This window comes from Ictalurus furcatus, chromosome 9, assembly GCF_023375685.1.
Source record: "Ictalurus furcatus strain D&B chromosome 9, Billie_1.0, whole genome shotgun sequence".
In the NCBI taxonomy this organism is placed as follows: domain Eukaryota; kingdom Metazoa; phylum Chordata; class Actinopteri; order Siluriformes; family Ictaluridae; genus Ictalurus; species Ictalurus furcatus.
The window spans coordinates 21,345,201-21,372,526 of record NC_071263.1 but is presented as its reverse complement, the minus strand read 5'-3'; the positions used below and the strand labels follow the sequence as shown (position 1 = coordinate 21,372,526).

The 27,326-nt window shown below is 38.9% G+C and overlaps 2 protein-coding genes across 3 annotated transcripts; one reads left to right on the top strand and one right to left on the bottom strand.

Annotated features, from left to right (window-relative positions):
• Nucleotides 1–2,188: 2,188 nt before the first annotated feature.
• On the bottom strand, nt 2,189–22,100 carry arel1 (apoptosis resistant E3 ubiquitin protein ligase 1). Of its 2 annotated transcripts, XM_053633093.1 has the most exons (22): nt 21,877–22,099; nt 20,307–20,626; nt 19,493–19,661; nt 15,918–16,138; nt 15,405–15,476; nt 14,312–14,538; nt 12,813–13,050; nt 12,238–12,407; nt 11,708–11,888; nt 8,500–8,744; nt 8,341–8,418; nt 8,098–8,239; nt 7,894–8,015; nt 7,709–7,784; nt 7,454–7,563; nt 6,432–6,611; nt 5,542–5,667; nt 5,144–5,273; nt 5,011–5,069; nt 4,349–4,438; nt 3,423–3,598; nt 2,189–2,832 (listed from the first exon to the last, which is right to left on the bottom strand). In XM_053633093.1, exons 2-22 carry the CDS (start codon nt 20,452–20,454, stop codon nt 2,730–2,732), a joined length of 3,063 nt encoding a protein of 1,020 aa, XP_053489068.1. In that variant the 5' UTR covers nt 20,455–20,626; nt 21,877–22,099; the 3' UTR covers nt 2,189–2,729. The 2 variants fall into 2 exon arrangements, with proteins under 2 accessions (XP_053489068.1, XP_053489069.1); XM_053633094.1 differs by lacking the exon at nt 15,405–15,476 and having other exon boundaries at nt 21,877–22,100.
• On the top strand, nt 22,064–27,127 carry fcf1 (FCF1 rRNA-processing protein). The gene is made up of 8 exons (XM_053633095.1): nt 22,064–22,125; nt 23,825–23,889; nt 24,024–24,095; nt 24,240–24,388; nt 24,479–24,551; nt 26,113–26,200; nt 26,321–26,415; nt 26,892–27,127. The coding sequence occupies exons 1-8, from the start codon at nt 22,123–22,125 to the stop codon at nt 26,938–26,940; spliced, it is 594 nt and encodes a 197-aa protein (XP_053489070.1). The 5' UTR covers nt 22,064–22,122; the 3' UTR covers nt 26,941–27,127.
• The last annotated feature ends 199 nt before the right edge of the window (nt 27,128–27,326 follow it).

Sequence of the window (27,326 nt, the reverse complement as noted above, 5' to 3'; positions counted from 1 at the left end):
GGGATGGCAGTCCATCACACTAGAGGTCATTTAGAGTATCTGAAAGTCAAGTGTTACTCCTGAGAGAGTGTAACATACAACACCTGCTATGCTAACAGGTTATGCTGTAATACATTAAATACTACATTATGTGAAGTAAGGGTGGCACAGTGGTTTTCCAATGCCCTTGTTGGTTTCCTCCCACCGCTCAAAAACACGACAGTCTGGTTACTCAAAATTGCCCCTCGTACGGTGATCTGTCTATGACGTATTCCCACATCATGTTTGCTTCGCACCTGGTACTCCGGTTTCCTCTCCAGTTCAAAGACATGCATTGTAAGCTGATTGGCATCCCCAAATTGTCCATAGCGTATGAATGGGTTTGTGATTGTGCCCTGTGATGGGTTGGAACCCTGTCCAGGGTGTTCCCTGCCTTGCTCCATGGATAGTTTGTGTCAAATATATTCGCACAAAACCATAAAAATATCATGAAATGACATCAAGAGGTGACTGTCCAAACTTTCTTTTATTTTATCACATAAATAAGAAAGAAACAAATGAATTAGCCATTGGAACAGTGCTGAAAACCCAAGACATTCATACTGCAGGTGAGAGCATCCAGGCCTCTCCACACACACAAGAAAAACCCATAATAACCCAACCCCAAGCCATTGGCATCTATATTACATTATATACACGTGGAATTTATAATGCATCATTTCACACCAGGAAGCAAACTCAAATGCCTTGCTCCTAAAGGTAAGTGAAAACAGCAGGATGCAGCAAAACTCTAAAAAGAGGTAAAGGTCACGCGTGCATCTCGTTTTGTCCCTGTTGAATGAATGAACGTCATGAATGAAAAAAGCACAGGATGCTTTTCAGTCACTGCGCTTTTATGAGATGGTGACCGAGGTCATCACGATGAGCCTTGGCCAACATACGCAGCCAGACGCATATGCAGCGATTTCATTAGCAGTCCAGCCACACCCTGGAGTTTCTACGGTCGTGTCATTTATCCAAGGTCGAAGGGCACGATATCTAAAACGAGACCATATGAAAAGCTTCACCGTGGTATTAAAGGGTGGAGGGTGACTAAAAGTTCGAATCCGTGGTTAAAATGCTTCCTGTATGACACAATTCTCTACAAATTATTCAAGCGGACATTAGCGCCAAAGTTAACAGCAGCTGTGTTTTGACTTGAAGCACAGTTACATAGGATGCTAGAATAGACAGTCCATGTTAAGACACATTTTGACAGCAATGTGTAGGCTTTGTAAATGAGCACCCACATTAACATGAAACTCAAGATGCAATGGATAAAGCACTCGTAAGAAGTTCCACTCATGTGAGAAGCTGCACCCAAGTACTGACTGGAACCTTCCAGAATAATCACTTAGAGGCCATTTTCCTGGACATTGCAACAGTACCAGCACTTTTTCAATAAACATTAATCTCTTCGATACTAACTTTTTATACAATTGTTTCAATACTTGGTTAAATTATGAATATTACATTAATAATAGTATCTTTCCAGTTTGGGTTACTGGAAACAACTGTTAGGGTTAGATGCAATTTGACAAACATACTTAAAAGTATCCATCTGGCTTTTAGCCTCATTTGTTTCATATAACACTCATTTCATCAACACAAATATAATATTCCAGGACATTTTGGTCAGTGGGAATAAGTTAAAATAAATTAAGGTCATATGTACCAAAATCAAGCAACAACAAAACCAAACCAAAAACTGAACATCTTTTATCCTGGTCTAATGATGACGTTTAGGTCACGGCAAATATGCCTAATAAAAACCTTACAAATCCCTCACACTGCTTACAAATCTCTGGCACTGGTTTGTAAATTAGGCTCACTAGTAAAATGCATAGATGTTACCCACATATTTGGAATTAACCATTAGCTCTTTTAACCCAGTGCTCCTCCTCCTCATCATCATCTTCATATTTTGAAATGTAGATTCTTTTATACACACACACACGCACAGTGTTACATTAGGCTATGTGATACGTGTGTGAAATAACAATAACATAAAAAAAAACATAACAAAAAAGCATCTTGACTTTATAATTCACAACAAATGCAGACATTTACAACTTTATATATATATATATATATATATATATATATATATATATATATATATATATATATATATATATATATATATATATATATATATATATACACATACACATACACACACACACACACACACACAAAAAAGACACAACCTTCCCTGATCGGTTAAGGCCAAAGTGCAGTCAGTGTGTAGTAGATCCACACCTCTTATAGGCTGCTACACTTCATATGAAATGTTCCCAGCTTTGTTAATGCCAAATGTGATAGTAGCTTTACACATTTTAATGACTGGACAAACTCACAAAAAACGGAAAAAAAACAACAACAAAACGTACCATCTAGAATAAAACGCAACAGTGTTATTCATTCAATCATTTTTCCTTTTTTTAACTGTAACAAAAAAAAAAAAAAAAGATTTACATATTTACATAGCTCCAGCATCGAGTGGAATAGGCCAAAGGCAACTCAGGATCATGTGAAGGTCCTGCTTGAAAGAGAAAGATCTGGACATCCATGTGGGCTTCAGCTAAGAGGTCTGTTATTGGAGGATAAAAAAGTGCATTGGCTCATATACACAGCAGCTCAATAGTTGGAGAGAAGACACAGAAAAAGGAATTCCTTCGGATTATCCAAAAGTCAGAGCCAGTGTGTTGTCAGAGCATGCCGAAGCCCTCGCTGCCCTCGCTGATGGCCAGCTTCAGCAGTTTGTGCAGCTCCTCATAGGAGTCGTAGGTAGGGAGGCACAGCTGGTTAAAACTAACCAAGAAACGAGATCCCAATTATTACTAATGTTCACAATGAAAGAAACTGGTTCATACAGTATATTACTCAGTGTTGCTAATCACCTCAATTCTGTGATGTGTGCTAATATTTTTAAATTACACCACCGGCTGCACCAAGCACACATACAGAGGACATGGTCTGGCTGGGTGTTGGTAAGAACTATTACTAGACTACCTATAACTTCCTTGAATGGAGGTCAGGCATTAATTCCAGAATCAAGATGTGGAAAGAGTGACAGCTGAGCAAAAGACAGAGCAGTGCAGTACAAAAACTGTTATATAACTCTAATGCTAGCAAAACACAGTCACCTCACATTTCAATACTTCATAAAGCTAAAATGAAGATGCTAACCAGACTCGAATAATGCGCGCGCGCATGAGTGTGTATCAGTACTTGAGTCATAGACTTTTAAGTCACCATTCTTTTTATGTGTAACTTGACTTGGACTGGTTTTATCTGGGACTGAGTTTTTTTTTTTTTTGTGTGTGTGTGTGTGTGTGTGTGTGTGTGTGTGTGTGTGTGTGTGTGTGTGTGTGTGTGTGTGTGTGTGTGTGTTTACTCACCAGGTGTGTGCAGTTGGCAACGTGCTGTGTGTTGGCGCTGCTATGATCTGGAAGGAGGGGCAGAGTGTGTTGAAGCCACCGGGAGGGAGTTGAGAGGAGCCGGTGGTGAACTGGAGGAGACGTGCAAGCTCTTCCTGAGTGAAGGAGGACACCACGGCCCAGAACCATTTCATCACCTGCAGACACGCGTACAGACACACACAGACAGCTCATTATGAACCTCTTTACTAGTAATTAAACGGAAGGGAAATGTCTATGCATTTAAAATGGAATTAAAACAAATTATGCGGTCAGTAAAAAAAATGGCTGTTGAAATGTTGCAAACTGTAAATACATTTTCAATACGTTCATCAATATATCATTTTTTTAACTTTATCAAATGTGAACATGCACTGTGAAAGTCGTTGGACCCGTTCTCACCTATTGTGGAGTGTCAACTTTCATTTATTCCTGATGAATACGGTGACAGGAAAATGTAGAGAAACCAATAACAAGTGTGTGAAGAAATAAAAGGACTCAACCAAGTATGGCCAGCATGCTAAATAATAAATACATAATGGCATAATAATATAAATGTAACATGATGCTTTTTGTACACTTACGCCGAGACATCCAGAATACAATGTACATCTGTTCTCTAGTTCTATCCTCTGGCACTCATTTTACTATTCTGCATATAAGTTTAGCAGCTTGCATACCAAAAAATGTTTCCCAGAACCCAAAATCCACAGCAGGTTTGATGTACTGAATCAAGGCAGTCAGACCACACTAGGATTTGTTTGGAAGCACTGAGAGACCACCACTCGCAAGTTGTTTTGTTCTGCCCTCCGATGTGACCGCACCACAGGGGAAAACGCACTAGGGTTCGAATCAAACGGGCTCAACGTCGTATACGTGAAAGCACAAACACGTGTTTAGCAACGCACCTTCTCTCTGAAGTGCCATGAGCCTCCAACGATAACAGCATGGGCTTTGAAATCCTGCACGTTGATGTCTCCAGTACCACACATCAGCAACTGTGAAAACAAGAACACACAACAAACCATTGATGTAAATAAAAGTCATTATTGGAGGTTTTATGGCACTCGAGGTTTCATAAGTCACTGCATTTTAGTCACTTGAATTGAATGGGTTTAACCTCAATAACTCAGTGCTTTGTTGTTGGAAAGTTCAGAAAAAGAAACCTCCATGGCTTGAATAAGTAAACAAAATACAACTACACACATTTAAAGAATGTTAATGAAACAAATCTGTATTCAGGTGATCTGGAATATCTATTACAGTTATAGGGTTCCTTGGCTGCAAAAAGAGTAAGAACCCAAATATAGATTTAATGTATAAATACAAAGAATATTACATTTCACATTTATGGCATTTATCAGACGCCCTTATCCAGAGCGACTTACGTTTATCTCATTTATACAACTGAGCAGTTAAGGGTTAAGGGCCTTGCTCAAGGGCCTAGCAGTGGCAGGTTGGCAGTGATATGATTTGAATTCACGACCTTCTGAGCAGTACGCCGATATCTTAACCTACCAGTGCCACATGGCATGAGCAGAAATTACAGCTGAACAGAATAATAGCTTACCTCTAACTCGTTTTCATCAAATATGGCCAAAAGGTTCTCAGGTACAAGTTCATTCAAACCTAAGAATGACAAAACGCCTCAGTTAGATCGGAACGCGTTCACGTAACGAAGTTTCAGTTTGAGGAGCTCGTACCTTTGAGGAAGTGCTCTACTTCATCCCTCACCTGACTGGCCAGTCTATACTGAGCCAGCAGATTCAGGTAATGCATTTTATTCTCATTAGTGACAGCAATTTGAGCACCACCTGCTATCAGCTCCACCACCTGGAGAGACAGAAAACATCGTACGTGTCAGAAAATACACAGTGTGCAATAACCACACGTCTCCAAAATACACACGGCTACCGTATAGCTACACAACCCAGCAATAACCCTTTAAAACGTACTTTACAACAAACAAATTCTGTTTCCCTCCCGGTCGACTTCGACTGCCGCATCACAAGAATCAAATAAGGTTTAAGCAAAAACATTTGTCTGGTGTTTTGAAGCTAGATGATGTTATAACGCAGTCATTTGGTTGAGTGTGTTTCACCTTTTCCAGTTGTCCTGACTTGCTGTACTTTTCCTCAGCAAAAACAAGGTCCATTTCACTCACGTCATTTTTTAAGATAAAGCAGACTTTTGTTTTGAAGAACTCCGGATCGTCTGTCTCAAAGTACTGCCATAGCAAACAGTAATTAAAAACAGTCAGATGCATAAAATAAAACAAACAGGCTTTACTTCTCTCAGAAACAATACACATGAGTTTATGCAGGACAATGCACTTTAATATGAATCATCTAAACACAACGACAGAAACTAGTGGCTGTGTGCAAACAAAAAAATAAATTAAATAAATAAAAATTATTAAAAAAAAAAAAAGGCTCAAACATTTATATGAGTTTTTAAATTTGATATGGACACCTGTTAAAAGCTGTTAAAAGCTGAAAATAAGCAGTGACTGAGTGTGTTGTGATGCATTACCACTCTGTAACCGCAAGTAAAGTGTTTTATTCCTCTTATACCACAGCAATTTGCCTGTGGAATGTCTGCAAGACAAGTTCGTTCATGATATTGCTTGTTATAACAGCTATACAGTGTCATTCCTTCATTTTGTTACCAAGAAGTCATAAAAAGCAAATCCCCTTCATCCTTTTCCCTATGGTGTAAAACGTAATGGAACACCTCTAACTGTTACAAAGCACTGACACTGGAGACTCCTTCCAAAAATCTTCAATAAAGTTTCCTTACAGAGAACTTTACAATAAACGATTATATGTTTATTTATTATTAATCCTAGTTTTTGAGTAGCATCTGCCATACCGTCCATGTGAATTAGCTGTTACTGAAGGAATGATGGGGTTCGATCAAGTTTGATCAATCTTATTTGATGACTATGTAGTATTATTTCAAGTATGTTGCAAAATAAGAGCAGGGTATCACCTTGTAGTTCATGCGCAGGCCAATGATCTGGGCCAGGAATGAGCGAGTGAACCTGGCTCGCACCAGCTGCTTATAGGCTCCTCCTAAAGCTGACTCGTATAGACACTTCCCCACCACGCGCCCTGCAAACTCGTACATCTTCAACCTCAGGTGAGCAGGGCGCTCTGCGTTAGGATGCACCTGCCAAACACATGCACACACTGATTTTAAAAAGGTTTTTTTTTCCTCTTTTATTCTTTGCTTTTCCAGCATCTTCTGCAGATTTGACCCCTTTCCAACAGCGACTATATGATGTTCAGATCAATCATTTTCACACTGAGGACAACTGAGACCAATACTAGTAATAATATAATAGTAATAATATTAACTAATACACAACCATTACAAACTGTGCAAACATTCACTGATGCTTAAGGCGGCAACACACTACATTAAGCGCCAGTTCAAAAGTTTACATCCCCCTAGCTCTTAATGTATCGTGTTGCCTTCTTGAGCGTCAGTGAATGTTTGCACCTTCTGTAATAGGTGTGTACGAGTCCCTCAATTGTCCTCGATGCGAAAAGATGGATCTCAGAACCATATAGAAACTGTCAGATATGCAGAAGATGCTGGAAAAGCAAAGAATGCACAGGACCTGGAGGATTTTTCTGAAGAACAGAGGGCAGTTTAACTGCACAGGACAGACAAGGGACTCATGAACAACTATCCCAAAACATAAAAACAGTCGAATCAAGTGTATGCAAACATTTGAACTGGTTCATTTGTGTAAAGTCAGTTATTATTGTGTCTTATGAACTATAACTAAACATCTGTTGTAGGTAAATTAGCTTATTCAGGGCAGTACTAAATAAAAAACAATATTAAAAAAAAAAGTAATAAATAAATAAATAAATAAATAAAGAAAGATCCCCTTTTAAATTTAAAAAAATATTTTATTACATTTTTTTTTTTTTTTAAACATTTTGTAGATACTGCAAGGCGTATGTAAACTTACGACCTCGACTGTAAGAGTTGATGCTTACCAGACCCTGGTTATTGTCACTGAAACGTGTGAAGAGCTGGTTATTGGTGTCAAACAGATTCTTACAGATGAGTTCAAACCACTCACGCCTCGGCCCTCCCCAGTCCAGAGCTTAAAAATAAATAAATGAATAAATAAATAAATAAATAAATAAATAAACACCAAGTAATTCATATAGTCGTTATCTACACACACACTAACTATTTAAGTATTATAACATTTAAGAAACATCATGATGTTTAATGTAACAACAGACCTTCTTCATCCTGGAACACCACCTCAAAGTTCTTACTCCAGTCCGACACAGAGAAGTTTCTGGTGGCTTTTAGAGACTGCAGAAAAAAAAAGACACATGGATCATGATGTTTATATATATATATATATATTCATTCAAAGGAATACTGTAAGCACTGAAGAGCTCCAGCAGGTCAGGCTACTCACAGAGTCGAGAATGGAGTGGCGGCTGATCTTCAAGCAGGTTTTAACTCGAGGTCTCTTGGAGTGAATCTGCCTGAGCTCTCGCTGGAAAAAGCTCACCTTGTCCTGAAATGTTTCCGAGCCTCCTAAAATCCATAGAATATAAACAGTCAAACAATTCATCAACACACTTAAGCAGATTCAGCTGCATGTATTTTTAAAACTCACCAATGTTCTTGTGCAGGAAGCGAATAAATGTAGCTGCCATAATGTTCCTGTCCTTGCAGCTCAGTTCTACAGGAGGCTGGATCCCATCATCCACCACCAACGTCAGATACTTATGGACTGGGTCAGGCCCATGGTAGGTGAACTAACAGGAAAGTGTGTAACTGATAAGATTCCTTTTTAAAAAAAAAAAAAAAAAAAAAAAAAAAAAAAGTGTATTTACTGCTTGAACAACTCGGACATTACCTTCGTTCCTGGGCACACACGAAAAGTGAAAAGGCGCCATGGAATAATCTTCAGATAAAACTCCTTCACAGAGAGTTGCTGCGATAGAACACAAATACATATGAGAATAAAAGAAAAGAAAATTACTGACACTGCCAACCTGAATATTAAATCACTGACCTTTGGTGATATGTAACAATAGACCTTTTTTGGTTTCTTGACCTTCTCAGGTTGGCCCTCCACTGGAGAGTCGTGCTCTTCCTCGTCATCGCCCATGGATGGCCGTCGTGGTGGGGTGAGCAGAGAAGATGCTGGGAACTGCCAGGTAGAGCTGCTATAGTTCCCTGTACCATAGAGGTATGCCTCAAAATAGATACTAATTCCTGGAGTGGACACGTTCTTCTCCACACAGTTCTTCTCGTTCTCTGAGGTCATGATAAACAAGAGGGGGAGGGAAACAGAGGTGAGCTGGTGTGAGAGAATGCACACTCTCGCTCTCACTCTCACGCTCTCGTTGGCTTGATAATAGACATAATAATAGAGTGATAATACAAATGCACTGTATATCAGGCTTTTTAAAAATACATACTTTCAAGCACCAGATCTCTTATTAAAATTTACATAAGCTTTATGCAAATTAAATTGCATTCATAAGTTCATGTTGTGCCAAGAAGACAATCAAAGGATTAGGGATATCTGATCCATAACTTACATTTACAATTATTCATTCAGCAGACGCTTTTACCCAAAGCGACTTACAAATGAGGTAATACAAGCAAAGCGATATATCAAGCAGAGAACAATACAAGTAGTGCTACTATACATGATCTTTAATTGAGTTCTAGAAAAGCAAAGTGCGCAGAGTAGAGGTGTAAGAGCCAGAGTAAGTTTTTTTTTTTAAAGGATAATGTGGGGTTGGCATTTTAGGGGTTAGTTACATGTTCACGGAAGAGGTGGGTCTTTAGCTGTTTTTTGAAGATAGTGACAGATTCTGCGGTCGGGATTGAGGTTGGAAGTTCATTCCACCACTGACGGACAGTTAGTTTGAAGGTTCTGGATAGGGACCTTGAGCCACGCTGAGTAGGCACTACTAAGCATCGGTCGTTAATCGATCTCAGATTGCGTGAGGGAACGTAAGCCTTCAGGAGAGGGTTGAGGTAGGCGGGTGCTGTTCCAGACAACGTCATGTACGTGAGCATCAAGGCCTTGAATTTGATATGGGCGGCTACAGATAGCCAGTGGAGGGAGATGAAGAGGGGTGTGGCATGGGTCCTTGTAGATGAACGTCTGCTCCTGGCTACATTCTTCACTTCATCATTTTTTAATAATTACTTAATAATTACCAAAATTTGTCTAAAGTGTAAATGTCATCCATCCATCCCTCCATCTTCTATACGCTTATCCTTCTTCAGGGTCACGGGGAACCTGGTGCCTATCCCAGGGAGCATCGGGGACAAGGCGGGGTACACCCTGGACAGGGTGCCAATCCATTGCAGGGCAGACTCACACATTCACACACCCATTCATACACTACGAACATTTTTGGACATGCCAATCAGCCTATCATGCATGTCTTTGGACTGGGGGAGGAAACCGGAGTACCCGGAGGAAACCCCTGCAGCACGGGGAGAACGATGGGCACGGTGGGAATCGAACCCCCCATTTCATATTTGGAAATGAAATGAATATATTCTACTATACAAGTTTTTGAATTACAGGTTTTGCAAAGTGGCTTTTTTTTTTTGCCCCGCAATTAGGGCACAAATAATCTTAAAATATAATACCATGGTTCTCCCATGCATGTCAGTTCTTCAGTCATCTACAGGCTTATTAAAATGATAATACCCACCATGATGTAATTCATTTTATCATCTTTATGAGTGTAATCATCTCACCATCAGGGAAAATATAGTAATGTAATATAAACACCTAGGACTCTGACATCATAAGCTGTTCTGCTGCAATTAAGTTGTTTTATTAAGTCTTATTAAAATGACATCATTGCCCAATCCTATTGCTCACATGTGCACTTTCAACTACACACTCACTTGCACACGACTGTGGACATCCGCTCATACACACCGTTTTCAGCAAGATTACGTGCACTAGCGTAGGTCCAGATCAAAGCGAGTAAAACTTTGACTGTTGCTTTGTTTTGTTTGTTTGTTAAAGTCTGCGCCAAATCTTTTACATTAAATCTTTCATTTGGCTCAGTTGGGTTCACATTAGAACAATTTTCCTGTGTGCTAAATTGCTTGTACATGTACTTCCTTTTCGAAAGGTCAGGAACTTGACAGTGTGTGCTTTGATGGATACCTCCCTGTCATTAAGTATCGCTGCTTTCCTCTGCAGGTCACACAAGTGCATTTTTATTAGAGATAAAATGCCAACAGCCATCATTTAAGGTCAATAATAATCCCTGGCATTACTACGAACAATTACAGAGCTATTTTATATCGTTTGCTGAGGTGAATTTAGACCATTTAACGGAAAACTAATACATACGCATTGATCTACAGGTGTGCTAGAAATAACTGTTGTACGTAATGTGAGAGTACGTACTGCGTTCGATTCAGTACCCACTGCATGGCCGTTGATGCGGTATGTACTGATCAGTATATGCGTGTAGTATGAATACAATCCGGACAAACTACATCTGCCATATTGGCATTGCCATGTGACCTACGACATCATCATAACTGCAAACACTTAAACAGCCTGCCAGATTAGACTACCTGCATTGCAACTGTTTTTTTCCTTGTTTAAACCTTCAGCAAGTTAACAAATTACACAAGTATGGTTTAACAACGTTCAATACCTACAGCTTACAATTAAAAAGAGAAGACACCGTGCCAGTCCCCATTGCCTTATGGGATAGCGCAGTGTCCTCCATTGGATCCTTACTGCAGAATCCAGGTCATCTGGGTACTTCTTGCCTATTGTTTTATAAATACTGAGAATTCGGACATACGACTTCCTTGGCGTAATGCTTTTCGCCCACTGTACAGTAGGTTAGTAGGGATATTCGGACACAGCCGTGGCATTTATTCTGCTAAATTTCAGAGGTGCTGCAGGAGAGGTGGTGTGCATTATATATTATCTGTGGTCATACACCTGATACAATGCAAACTTTCACTGCCCAAATGAAGCTAAATTTTCACATTAATGCGGTGCGAACCATCGTAAAACTGTTCTCAGCAGTAACAAACTGAACCATGGTTCACTTGGACAAAGACGAGACCCCAGATTTTTGGGGTTCTGTGAAGGTGGAGGGTACAAATCTGTCAAAACAAACTGAACTAAAGCACCAAACATGAATAGTGGTGAAAGCACAGTTAAGTATTACTGTTACTTGCCAGAAGTAAATGGAAGCTATGAAGATACTCACCACTAAGCACAATGATGTCAAACTCTCCATTATTGAGAGGCTGGTCCCTGTAAGTAATGCACGCCCTGAAGCAGCCCTTTTTCTTCAGAGTGAGCCGCAGCAGAACCTGACACTGTGGCTTATTACAACAAACTGTCATGCTGTAGTAATCTTCAGAACTGTCCTCTTCTATAGTCCCCAACTAATGGAGACAAAACAAATACAATGTAAAAAAATAATAAATAAAACACGCGATAACGAGTTAATTGTTTCCTATAATATTATTTAAGTCATAGTATAAAAGTGCCTATAATTCTCCAGTTTGCAAATACTGGTCATGTAACACCAATCTACCAGAGGAAGGGGGTGGATAGAATCAGTATTTCTTGAGGAGCGTAAAAGAATGCGCATGTTTCTGTGCCTTTTCTGTTGATATTTTTAGGCAAGTGTCACATAATCACATCAGGCATTTTATGCCTTATAACAGAAAGCATGTTCCGATCATGTATTAATCACTAGATGTTATTATTTCATCCTGTAAGAGCTCTTACTGAGTGTATATGCACACTGTAGTTGACCTCGTCCACGAGAGAGATGGAGTTACTGGTAGGGTTACCATACTCGTCTCGAGGCTCGATCTGCAGTGTGTGCTGTTGACCGTATGTCAGCACCAGAGTTGAAAAATGGTACGCAATCTTTGTTTTGGATGGCACCACCGTCCCTGTAACGAACACACGACGTGACATTTAATTCCAGCAAAAAACCCAAAACAAATCAGTGATTGACAGACAGAAAGAAACAAGCGCAAATCTGCGACCAGATACAAACAATACAAGCACATCAGTCAAAATGACCAACATGTTTTTAAACAATACTGATGAGATGTTCCAAATAGAGCTGAATTTACAACTGGCTTTAGCACTCTAGCACATTGTGTACATAAACACAACTGACTAACAAGATGAAAGTCCTAGAAATCCTGTAGAAAGCATACAAACACTTTGACTGAAATGAGAAAAATGAACGTTGGGTCTATTACATAAGGAAACGTGTAATATCGAAACAAAACTAGAGAACATGATAAGAACAGCATGCTGTGCTCTCATCATCTCTGCGCTCATGTTACCTGGTTGAAATGTTTTATAATAGGGGCTGTATGCTACATTGAGCCCCCCCAGTTTAACAGCCACCTCGTAGCGGCCCGCCTTGCGCACAGTGAAGGTCACTTTCACCACGTTGGAATCGGGCTCCTGAAGGACCTCCTGGGTGACAGGAATGTCCAGAGCCAGCTCTATGTGAGTGATGTTCACCCTCAAACCCACGGGCCCGTGAGCGAGAAACGGCTGGCCATTCTTATAGAAGAGCTAGGAGGAAAAACACAAAGTTAGCATACTGTAAAATACTTCTACCTTCTAAGAACCACTACTGTAATCTTAAAGAGATTCTTATGCTTATTGCAGGACACTAATTCACAATATGAACATCTGTGCAACACAGTTAGAACTGTTTATCTTTACTCTTCTACACCTGTATCAGAGTTTCCGCGAAGACATTTTGGTGCCGGCCGACGTGTCCGGGAATGATAAAGTTTACAGGACAAACTAGAAAAAAAATCCGGTCATTTAATTTCGATGTTTATTTTGCACTGTTTTGGACTATGCATAGTATACGCGATTGTGGCAGCAGAGACGTGTGTGTGTGTGTGTGTGTGTGTGTGTGTGTGTGGTTGAATGGGTCCACTGAAAAGCAAAAAATAAACTGGAGAGAAACATAAAAAAAACTAATTTTGCACAGACAGAGAACCTATTTTGTGTGCAATTGTGAACGTACTTTGTCTAACGTCTGCTTTGTGGAAATATTTTTACCGGACATTGCGCCTGACAATTTTTGATTTTATCAGGAATTTTGAATTTATAACGGTCAAAAACCGCTATTTATCAGCTAACGGAAACTCTGACCTGTATACTGCTTGTTTTCTAGATTTCAGATTTATTTACAAACGTACAGATGCACAAAAATCAAAAATAAGAAAATAAGAAACAAGAAAGCAGGCCTACATTGTTCTTGCTAGTGTAAACACCCCAGGTTTTTTTTTTTATTGTCCAAGTTTAAACTGGTTTTGTTATAGGTCTAGTTAGCATGTTAGGTTTTGTGTTTTATGTCATATATTCTTTGCAAAATAAAAACACCTGCCATGATTTTGACATCTGTGGACTATATGATATGATATACAAAGGAGACTTACTAGCTTTAATCAAGGAGAAAATGGGTGAAGGGTGGGAGAGGTGGCAGTGTTTACAGTGTGGCAAGACTTAAACATTAAACATCAGTCAGAGCTTGAGCATTTTGCCAAAATGTTCAGGATCCAGATGTGCAAAGCTAATAGAGACAGATCCATGAAGACTTTCAGATGTAACCACATACCAGGTATTGACCCATGTGGGGTGAATACTTATGCAACAAACAAATGATTGCTTGTTTGTTTAATTAGCATTTGTGTCACAATGAAAAAATACATGGCACAGTTAGATGTTGTGTAAATCATGTGTGTTTCTTTGCAAGGAAATTGTTCATGACATCACTTTTAACATAATGACAATGTGCCTGTAGCAGTGCTGAGGATACCTGCACACGGAAGCTCATGGTTTGGCCCACTTCCTGTGGCTCCTTCCAGTCCCAGGAGACCTTGCAGGAGCGCGGGTCCAGGTAGTTCCCCCGCACGTAGTCGTAAATGCTACGGTCGCCACGACGCCCAGGGTCCTCATTCTGCAGGAAGCTGACCACGCGTGCTGCAAGCTCACATAGGAACTTGATGGTAAAGACAAATGCGATGATGGAAACGGTTATTCCACCTGAACAAAGCGCACATAAAGAGGAATAAAACATGGTTAAGTCAATTTAAGTGAAATAGGAACTGAGTAATATTCAAGAATAAATATTAGGGTGTGTCACACTTGAAATAGTTAACCCTGGGTCATCGGAAACCCCGGGTAAATGGAATCCTGGGTTATCTTGCTTCACACGGCTCATACTTTACCCGAGGTTAAAGATTAATCCTGGGTATTCATAATCTGATGTTTCACACTGTACATTCCTAAACTCTGGTCTGGTTTAATATACTTATTTGCATATTTGCGGTTTCAACAATCATGATTGGATAAATGACTGTGGGGGCGGGGCAGTGGGGGTGTGGTCGAGCATCAGCTGTGGACAGAGAGGAGGCAGGTAACACGTGACGACTCAACTGCATCCTATTAGCCCGAGTTTACTTGTGTGTCTGTGCTTTCAGGACCCCTGATGGACACGTTTTCCATCACCAATTGACTTTTTTATTTTTTCATTTTATTGTTCTCTCAAACCGTTTATACAACACGTGGGGTTTCTGTGACTGTACAAAGCACGTGATCTGAGGCACATGCTGTTCAAGTTTTGATTGCGTGTCTGTTGTTAAGCAGCTAGCTGTATATTCTAACTCTATCGTTACACACTGTACACTTTTGGCACGGCAATGCAGAGTTAACAGTGCAAAAGCGGTACCGCTTCAGAGCAGAAAGGTTCCTCTACCCGGGGTTAAGTGCAATGTGAAAAGCCCTATTGTGACAACAAGTGCTTAAAATGATTCATAGTGTGTTAAGAATTCAGCTAGAAAATACCTTGCAGGAGGATATCACTTGCAGAAGAACATCTTACACATGTGGTGTTCCAAGGCAAAACTCACCAATCACGTAAAACATGAGGTCCCTTATCAGAAAGCACAGTGCAACAGTACAGCCAAATATCAGCGCTCCAGCTGAAAGAGGAAAACATGCAGACAACGTAATCTTGCATTACAGTGAAAGAACACTGACACAGTGAATAGGTAGAGTACGAACCAGAATCAAAAACAGAAGCTGACGCTGGCCTCATTTACACCTAAAATTGTTAACTATATTGAGTTTCCTTTATTGGCTCTCCTTGCTTTCTAAAAGGAAAAAACACGGATTTCATTTGTACTCTGTTGAGAAGCAGCTATACATTACAACATGCAGCAATTTAAATAAAAACAGCTACTCCCTTGAAAGAAGTGAATGGGTGTGAGCAGCGAGAGTGACACCACCAAGCTAAAGAGAACGAACGCACACACATTCAAGCTGTCAGGGTGTGGTGACCTTACATAACCATGTAATTTTACATCGGAACTAACAAAGGCTAACAAAAGCCACACAAGTCTTCCTGATGCCACTGAACTCACCGATGGACCACTTCTCATTCAGGCGCCTCTCGGCAAGGCTGTGCACCAGCTGAACCTCGTAGTCCTGGTCTCTGCTACCCCGGGATGCTTGGAGGACCTTTACGCCTGTGGACAGCTTGATGTAGTCCTCGTAGTAATAGCCCCAGGCTGCCAGAGAAAGCTGAAGCTGGCTGTCAAACTGGGCTAGGTCATCCAGATTAGTGCATCCCAGGGTCTTCAGACTATGAAGAATAGAGTGAGGCAAGGCTTAGTTCAAATAACACACGTATAACACTGAACGAGTGCAAAGTGAAAATCCAAGCAGACCAGCATTATTGAAATACTCAAACCAGTCCATCTGGCACAAACAAACATGCCACTGTCACACAAGTCACAGAGATCACATTTCCCCTCATTGTTCATGTTTGATATGAAAATTAAATGAAACCCTTGACCTGCATCTACATGAACGTTTGCATTGTTCTGCTGCCACATGATTGGGTGAGTGACTAAATGCAATAAACAGGTGAACGGATGTTTCTAATAAAGTGGTCACTGAGTGTATATTATCATTATGTATACATAATGGCACTTAACTTGCATATGATTACATATTAGCATGATTTCGGTGTTTGAGAGAGAACAGAGAGAAACCATGATCACTAAACATCGACATCTAAATGTCAGATTTTACTGGTTCAGCATCTACTACTACAGATTCATAAATTTGTGGATGTTTTATGTAAATTGAACAGGGAGATGGAAATTGATAGAAAAGCATTTTAATCAGTGTTTTGACAAACTTAACCGTGAGACATCACATCATACACTGTGACTAAGCCCGAAAACCGATAGTTAATAATCCTTCTTTTTTTTTCGGACCATTTTAACAGGTCATCATATAATGACAACAGCTCTGTATGCTAGCAAAGCACCAATACCATATCCTGACACAAAACGCAAACTTCCTCTTCCTCTTTTAGTCATGAGAGACCGTGTGTCTCTTGAACATTAACAGCCAGAGACTGATACCGAGGCACAACAGCACATCAGCATAAGACCAAACCATTATGAACTGGAAGAATAAACCATTATAATGTCATTTTCACATGCACATAGAAAGCACGCTCAGTGCAACATAAAAAAAATAAAAAAAAAAAACCTTAAAAACTTAAGTATTCACTGATTGGCTTACATTCAAGGCACGTTTATGATCCAGGGTATTTTACTTCTTTCAGTATACACTATAGATATCATACCACTTCAAATCTTCCATTTTGCAATCAGCAGAACTTTAAGAAGCAACACCACCATCTGCAGCATAGTTTACTCACTGTGTCCCTTCCAGACTTCGGTGTAGTTTATCTTTGGTACATCCTAGTCTTGATTTTGCAGCACAACCGATGGAAAAGTAATCCATAAACATTCAGACGACTCTCAATGGTGTGGAACGGCATTACGTGGTCATGGTAGTCAAATGGATCAAGTCACAACATATGTAAAATATTTACGACAGAAATGTGCACTGTGCAAACATGAAAGACTTGAGCAGGCTGTGACAACCAGTCTAGCACCCTGACCACTACGTCTATAGACTCAACATCTATAGACAACACTGCAATTCACTCTACACAATCGATTAGCAGTGGTAATCATCCCAATGACTCGAATCTTTTGATTCCATTCACCAAAAAGTTTCATTCAGATTCGTTCACAGTGACCCTATCCCACAAGTTGCAATCATTACACCAGGTCTGATTACTGCAAACACTGTTCAATCAAATCAACACTTAAATATAACTCTTTTCAACAGCATGAAGTTGGTTAAAAGGTCGTACCCAGTAATACACTATGCCAAAGAAGGCGAATGAAATGCATCAGTCTGGGAAGGGTTACAAAGCTATTTCAAAGTCTCTGAGACTCCAAAGAACCACAGTGAGATCCATCATCTCCAAATGGAAAACCTCAGCACAGTAGTGAAACTTCACAGAAGTGACTGACTCTCCAAAATTCCTCCAAGAGCACAGCAACTACTCATCCAGGAAGACACAAATAACCCAAGGATAACATCAAATTACCTACAGGCCTTTCTTGCATCAATAAAGGTCACTGTTCATGACTCCACTATCAGAAAGACACTGGACAAAAATGGCATCTATGGAAGAGTGGCGAGGTGAAAACCACTGCTAACCCAGAAGAACATTAAGGTCCGAATTAACATCTGAATTTTGCCAAAATACACCTTGATGATGCTCAAACCTTTTGGGAGAATGTTCTGTGAACTGATGAGTCGAAAGTGGAACTGTTTGGAAGACAAGGGTCCATTACATTTGGCGTAAACCAAACACAGAATTCCACAAAAAGAACATCATACGTATAGTCAAGCATGGTGGTGGAAGCGTGATTGTGTGGGGATGCTTTGTGGCTTCAGGGCCTGGGCAACTTGAAATAATTGAGGGAAAGGTGAATTCTGCTCTCTACCAGAAAATCCTAAAGGAGAATGTCTGGTCTTCAGTCCATAAGTTGAAACTCAAGCATAACTGGATTATGCAGCAAGACAATGATCCAAAGAGTAACAGTAAGCCCTAGAAGTAAGTGAAAGACTGATCTCCAGTTATTGGTAGCGTTTGGTTGCAGTTCCTGCCGACCTTTTCCAACACAGGAAAAACAAACCGCTTTACCCATTACTGTTACAAAGTGTGGACACTGGAGACTCCTTCCATAAACACTAAATAAATATCTTCTCACAGAAAACTCCAGCATATCTAGGATTACACTCATTTTGTAATCTCTTTATGAGGAGTTTCCACCCTACATGTGTAAGCAGTTACTACAGAAATGTATTAGAACAAGCACCTTAATAAAAACTTGAGATGAGAATTACAGCTGACACTACATTAACACCTTCTGACCAATCAGATTCGAGAATTCAGCAACGCTGTGGTAAAAGAAATAATTGAAGAGTTTAACAGAACTGGTTATACTTAGAGAATGACAACAGAAACACCAGCTAGATTTGGATTACTAAAGCACAAACCAAGTAATGCAGACTTTGATGTCTGGAATCGTTTAAAAGCTTGTGAGACATCATCTACAATGCGATAAACCATTTGATTTCTCATTTACTCACATTTAAACACAACATTAAGCCTAAATGTCAAACATAACATAATAAGCAGAGTAAGAAACGCCTAAGCATTACTACTACTGTGTACCTTATCGCTAAAATATCCATAAAGTGAAAGTATTTCTCAAGTAAAGACTGATTTGTGCTTTTGGTGTGCGTGTGAGAATGTTGCGGCACTCGCTGCAGCATTGCAGAGACAGAATGAGTGGAACAACGCTCGAACAGTCACTGCTGCAATGACCTCCTGTTCACTGCAGCTGGCAGAGCTCAATGTCATTCAGCTGGAGCGGGTTGTGTAGGCACTACTGCCCCCTCGTGGAATAAAATGCAAACAACAATAACATACAGCACCAAAAAAACAACACTTCCATGTAACTTTCCTGACTAGGGCAGACTCACTGTGATCCAATAGGACCAGCGTGTCTTGAATCGTGACTCTGAACATAAATGGTGTGTAGGTTAGTCTTACGTGTGGTAGTAGTGCTCGAGGCTCTGGGAGCACAGCCACTCCTGAAAGGCGAAGTCTCTGAGCAGACGGACGTTGGCTTCAGCGATGTCCCTCCAGCGCCGCTGTTCCTTCAGCACCTCCTCCAAACGAGTCAGCAAACTCAGACTCAACTCTTCCAGAGACTGCACATCTGTACAATCAAACATCCGCACATAAAGAGAGCATGTTACATGCAGGCTAAGAGAGGGCAAAGTAATAGCTGCAGTCCTATTCAAGAAAGATCTGTGATTGGATATTGAATTTAAGCTTTTTTGTTTTCGTTTCATTATAATCTCCTGCCTATTCACATAATACATGACACCTAACCTGTATGTCAGGATTTTTTAAATGAAAATATTTTTACAGCTCTAATGATTTGAGATGATGACATGAACTTCCAGTGCAATTTATATTTTGGTTTGAGGTCAAACAAACAAACAAACAATCCTCCGTTTTCAGAAATAAAAAGTACCAAGCGGTACATTTCTTTGTCTCTGGAGTGGTACCACCATATAGTAGTAAATATTTTGGATATTTATTGTGCATCTTTCATTTCGGAAGACGCATATGGTGTACCATCAAAGGTACATCTACATCGGTAATCCTTAAAATCCAATCAGGTAAATTTATACTATGCACTTTCAGGTAAAAGATGTATACTAAAAGTACAAAAGATGTACCCTTAATGGTACTGTACCATGTCACACCAGCTAAAAGGAAATAGTAGAGTTTAGTAACTTTATTTCTGACACGTACTATCAAATAACATAAAAAAAAAACCCTAAACATTCCTGACCTTCAAATAGACGCTTGTATTCAGACAGACTATGGCCTTGCAGCCATTCTTCAATCTGACTTTCCTTGCTCTTCTTCCAGCGCAGTTCCCAAAAGAAAATCCATGAGACTGAGCAGAAGATTAATGTCAGCAAGAAGCGTCGGTCCATCAGACCATCTTCAGCCTTGATCAGACTTCTGTGTGCTCAGAGAATAACAGTGGACTTCATGTAGATGGAGCCTTTCTTTCTCTCTCTGGTAATATCTGTATTCTTGGTGCTTTCAGATGATGTATTTTCTTCTCAGTGTTCTTCCCATGTCGTCTTTTGTACTTGAATATATCTGTAGGAGAAACAAAATACCCCAAATTGAGCATTCTGTTGATGTATACACGTTTTAAAAATAAATAAATAAATAAAAAGAAAGAAAATTTTCTATTAAAAAATGCAAATCCAATCCTGTGGCTTATAGAGAAGCAACCAAGGCATCTTGTAAAGTAATGTAAATATTTAAAAAGCACACGGGGTGGGTGGACAGTGTAATGCATATGTATTCATTATGTATGAGCTATCCCAATGAGGAGAATACTTAGTTATAATTATCTGCCGTCACACCAGTGCACAGTTACTATACATCTTAAATACAGCCAGGCACTGGAACTGGAGATCACATTATGCATCATTTGACATTTCATTAACAAATCGATTCATCTTGTGCCCTTGTACAACAGCAGACCTTGTGTGCTAAAAATCCATGCTGCTCCTGACAAATGGCCTAACTCCTACACCTAATGGAAATATCAGAGCTCTGGGTACTGGCTGATACTCGGTGCACGAGGTGAGACGATATGAGATCCTGGTGTCAGTTTTTATTGCCATGTTATGCAAAACATGAGAACCACAATGGCGGCGAGCTTAAAGACAGGTAGAGTTCGAAGTTCACAATTGTGATCTATGTTGTCAGGCAGCATACAGTAGTACAGTATCATAAATTCAATATATCAAATATGTGATTTTCAAATCTAATCCTAAATCATTTTAGTCCAGTATTAGAGCAGTATATTGTCAGAAATATAAAAAGTAAAAAAAAATAAAATAAAGTGCTGGTTAAATCATGAAGCTGGTTTCCATTCCTGAAAATCAAGTTCAAGTATGCCTTATTTAACCCATTTACTGTCTTGCTTATTATTATTATTATTATTATTATTATTATTAATACTACTGGAAACAATTGCAAATAGTCAGGAAAGTATTGCAAGCATTGCAATGCGCTCGAGCTCATGAGTGTCAGGAGCCAGGTGTGTCAGGTTATTTGTCTGGCTAAACAAAACCATAGTGGCACTTCTGCTCTTCCAGCAGTGCTTATACTGCAGTGTCAGCGACATTAAACCCTGATAAGCGCGCAAACTTAAAAAATTCATGAACAACGGCTGTAAAATAAGTCCTCTCCGACGCGAATAAATGAAGCTGGTTGCTGTTAATTAGGCAGAAATGCCAAAGTCCATTAAGACAAGATAGCCTGGCAGCTAGCTAACCCGAGCCTTATTAGAAATAATGGCGGAATCCTAAAATGCCACAAGAAATAATATTTACCGGACGTTTAGATCTGTGAAACCACCCGAAAAAGCAAGCCCTGTCTCTAAAGCTGATTTTATACTTGATAGTCCAGAACAGTACAGCTCTACTTTTATCGCTGATATCCTTCTGCAGTAACCCGTTGACAAGCGGAAGAAGTGCAATGCCAGCGAGGTCGCCTTTTGATGACGTCAAACGTCGACGCGTTTTGTCGCCACGAGGGTTTTTTTGCTCTACTCTGTTTTATTTCTACAGAAACTAGAAATGGTAAGCGTTTTTTTTTAAAAATACTATTCGTTAATTCGGAAACAAACTGACATCAATATTTGTTCCGCATCACGATACGCGTTAACATGTTTCAGAAATGTTAGTTTTGGGCGCCGGATTTCCACTGAGAATAATAAGTGAATTATTGCTAGCTAGCTATGTTTGCTAAACGGTTCAAGAGAAATGAATGCGTGTAAAATGATTTAAGATTCTTTTATCGTCGCACAACAGTGTTGGCGGGGATTGCGTTAACAGTGTCAATAGTAGACAAAACAGCAAAACAATAAAGTGTAAGAAACGTGCATTAAGAATGTAAGTGCGGATTTAGCAGATAGACTTAAACCAGTAGCTGCAGTAGTGATCGAAATAGATGTAATGTAATAGATGTAAACAGTAATAACTATAAATCAATACCATCAGAATGAGATACGATTTCACAGAGTAATGGAGTAAAGTCAGTGTAAACAGTAGATCAGGTCCAAGGTGAGAGAAGCAGGGGTTTACAGCAGCCACTGAAATGTAGCCATGGGTTCAGTTCTGAGAAAGAAACTGTTTCTGAAGCCACCTGGAAATGGAAAGGGATGAAATATGATTTGTGCTGTAGTGTTAATTTTGTCAGCAATTATTTAATCTTAGTCTTAGTCCTGTGTCAAACGTCCTGGATAGTTTTTTCATATTTAATCAACCTTATCCTGATTTTTTTTTTGGTCAAGTTTTAGTTGATTAAACCTCTGGACATTTTAGTCTTACCTTTAGTCAAAGTAAACCGTAAGTATTTCGGTCTAGTTTTAGTCAACGAAAACTGTTGGTTGACATTTTTAGACATTTTCAGCCAAGATTATTATTGATTAAATAGCTGAGATACCTTCTGATGACAGGAGTGTAAATATAATATAAATATAAATGCCCCCCCGCCAACATATATATATATATAATAAAATTACACTTATTTCATGTCTCCTCCAAACCATATGCTTTCTTGAGTATCAAGACAGGAACGTTCATGAATTATGTGTGGCACAAAACAGACACCATTCATTCATCCTCATCTTCCATATCACGACCCCTTCTTTTAAAACTACATTTTAGTCTTATCCTTTTTTAGTCAACAATATTGCATGTTGATCTGGTCACAGTTAGTGTTTAATGACATCAGTGTCGTCTTGTCATCTTCTCGTCTTAGTCATGGAAAAAAGGTCATCGACGAACATTTTTTGTCATAGTTTTCATTAACGAAATTAACACTAGTTTGCAGGGTGGGATCGGGAGTCAGAGGGTGTTTTAAGCTCTTTGGATGTATTTGATGTACAGGGTAATGAGAGGTTATATTTTTGTCTCATTATTTTTGAGGCCTTGTGCACGATCTGAAAGCGAGTTTCCTCTTGACCTGAGAGTCGGTATTGCTGTACCAGAGAGTGAGGGAGGGTGTCAGCGTGCTTTGGATGATTGCTGAGGAAGTGTTTGACTGTTTGACTTTCTTGATGATGATGGTGTTCAGTTCCCACTTAAGTGGGCTGCTATTTGTGCCCAGGAATTTGATTAAGTCTGTGATAGTTATTGGTTGGTTGCCAATATTAATGGTCTTTTCCAGAAGTATGTGATTTTAAGAAGGAACTATTAGCAACTCCATGGTTTTGTGTTGGTGTTAAGGTGAAACTGATTGAAGTGGTAACGTTTTTGGCTATTTTCTTATTATTAGGGGAAACAGAAGAAGCAGAAATATGCTGCAATGAAAAGGATGATCAGTTTAAAGGATCAAAGAATGTAAGTAATTAAATTAAAGCCCATTCACCCTGCAAAATATCATGTGTAGTAGTGTGTGGAATAGTAAAACAACTCTAAAGCATACCGTGCATGCCAGATCTAATATTTCAGTATGATTTCTTTCTAATACCAAGAAAGGAGAAAGATCGACAAAAAACAGAGAAAAAGAAGAAAGAAGATCCGGCGGCCATCAAAGAGCAAGAAGTGTAAGAGTTTTTGATTGTTGTTTCTTTCTTTCGATGTTGCTTAAAATATTTTCCTAAATGGTTTGTGTCCAGATTAAATAGTAACTTGTCTTTGATGAAAAACTGATGATTGCGTGCAACTGCACACCCTCTTTATCCCCGCAGGCCAAAATATCCATCGTGTATGTTCTTCCAATACAACACTCAGCTCGGTCCTCCCTATCACATTCTCGTGGACACAAACTTCATCAACTTCTCCATAAAGGCCAAACTTGATGTAGTTCAGTCAATGATGGACTGCCTCTATGCTAAATGTGGGTGATCACGGTCTTTTTTTTTTTTTTTTTTTTGGTCTCATTAGCTGACTGGTTTTGTGTCACTGATGTTGGGTTTGTGTTCTTCAGGTATTCCTTGCATCACAGACTGTGTCATGGCTGAGCTTGAGAAACTTGGGATGAAATACAGAGTTGCTTTGAGGTTAACAAATTTCTTAAACAACACACATTCTTAAATTCTTTCACATAACAAAACATTGCAATCACATTTTATAAATGTATATGTAGTATGTGCGTATGTGGCAACTTGGTTACGTACACACACCTTGTATCTTCATTTACTGGACATTTTATTAGATGAAATCGGCCATAATGAAGGTCTTTGTAGGTCAATGCTGAAAAGGTAGTGTCATGAGATCACTGCATAGCAACAGATGAGCTACAGTTAGTAATTGTATATTTATAAATTGGACATGTATGGTAGGTGGTTCTGATAAAATGCCTGAAAAGTGTAACTGCAAGATAGATGTTTCCAAGAACTTGCTCACTGTGTATGTATACTATATATAGAATACAGAATACTATATATATTTTAAAATTTTAAAGAAATTCCTTTCTCAAATGTCAGAACATTATGTTGAGTACTTTTATGTTGAATACTGAGTAGTTCATGTTTATAAATTAAATTTTATGTAGAAGAAGAAGCCTTTATTTGTCACATATACATATGTGTATATACATATACAGCACAGTGAAATTCTTTTCTTTGCATATCCCAGCTTGTTAGGAAGCTGCGGCGCCCCTAGATCAGAGAGGATTAATGGTCTTGCTCAAGGCCCCAACTGTGTCAGCTTGGTGCAGGGGCTTGAACCCCCGACCTTCTGATCTGTAACCCAGAGCCTTAACCGTTGAGCCAGCACTACCCCTAAAGAAATGTTTATTATACTACAGTGCTGATGAATTCTCACTTCTGATTGGTCAAGATGCGTTGATTAATTTTCTCTGACAGCAGTACCATCTTTAATTTGAATCACAGGTTTATATTAACGCTCTCATTCGAATTTATTATCATTTCTATAATAACGATATTCACGGGGACTCAGATGGCAGATTCTTTGCATAAGCTAAGAAATCATCAAATGGATTTCTTAAATGTGTTGTTATTTAAGAAAACGTGTAATCGATGATGTGAAGTTTTCTGCAAGGAGAAGTTTTTGTTTAATATTTATGGAATCTCGGGTGGCAGCGCTTTGTAACAGTCTGTAAGGTTTTTGCGAGGGGAGAGTCTTCAGGACAGAGGACAATTTGCGTTCTGGTTTCTCGAGTAACATGACAAACTGCGTTTTTAGTTTAGTTTAGTTACTCTTGTTTAGTTTAATAGCTCTTGTAATGGATGTTTTGCTAAATGGAAGAACTCCGCTTTGCGTTTGGCTGTATCACACCATTCCATCTTTGTTTTTCCCATCGTGTTTTATTCCATACTTCTCATGGTGTGATATAGAACATGAACTGAGATCATTGTGAATGAAAAGGTAGCCATTAAAGAACCTGACTCATTTTTAAACTTTTATATAAAAGCTGTTGTGGAAAAGTTGATTAAGTGTAGTTAAGTTTAACTGCCACAATGCTTTTAAGAAAGCTGTGATTTGTAGAATTTCTAGATTTTGAGTTCAGCTGTGAGGGTTTTGGGGATCTGTTCTTTTTTTCTTTTCTTTTTTTTTTTTGCCCTATGGCTTTCATTATCATTTGTCTTTCCTTTGTAGAATAGCCAAGGACCCTCGTTTTGAACGCTTGCCATGCTCACATAAGGGAACATATGCTGATGACTGCTTAGTCCAAAGGGTAACTCAGGTGAGACAGCATTGCCATCTGTCAGTTGATCTACATCTTGAGTTAAAAAACATTACCTAAATTGAATTTGAATTGGAAATTGAATTGCATGTAATATTCTTTATTCCCCTTCTTCACTAGCACAAGTGTTACATCGTGGCCACAGTGGACAGAGACCTGAAAAGGAGAATTCGGAAGATCCCAGGAGTCCCAATCATGTACATCTCTAATCACAGGTAATCAAGCAAACAAATGCTTACAATGTTTTATTCCTTTTTTCCCTTGAAAATGAATCACCTGATTTAAAAAAAAAAAAAAAAAAAAGCTAAAATGCATCACTTGAAGCCAATGTTGCTGTTGGTCAGTAGAGGGTGCATCGTTCATTAGTGAATTCTGCTCTGTGTAATAGAAATTATTCTGAACAATGATAAATACAATTTTACAAATACTGTTTTGGGAATATATTACATGTACAATAAGATGTATTAAATGAAAGTGAACTGTTGAATATAACCAGCGAACCTTTTAAAAAATATATATGCACTTTCAAATAAACACATTTTAATACTCTGTGTGTGCGAACTGTCAGGATGCTGTAGTGCTGTTTTTCCCACATAATGATTGGGATTTTATTATAATAATTATAATAATATATTTAATATACAGTTTATAATAAATTGTAACTTTTTTCTTGTATTCTTTTACTCAACAGGTATAACATTGAACGAATGCCAGATGATTACGGTGCACCAAGATTATAGTACAGTAATGACGGAAGTGATCTAACTTTTCAGTCTGGTTTTTTGATTCTGTAATAAACCACAGCATTGTAATTCAATAGTTTTGCACATTTGGCTTTTTCCATGCCTTTTTTGTCTTTTTTTTACCCCCTGTACAACAAAATAGTTAATTATTTGGGTAAGTGAAAATAAACTAATGTGAATAAGGGTTGCATGTTTGTGAAATTTATATTGACATACTGTGTTGAGACCACTCATGAGAAAATTAACACTCTGACATTTATCAGCAACTTCATCCTAACGGCCTGTAGAATATTTGTACAATAAAACGGTAATAAAATTGTTCTTGCATTAAATGTTGATCTAGGCATAAACAGCAATTAAATGTGGCACTTAAATCATTAAGT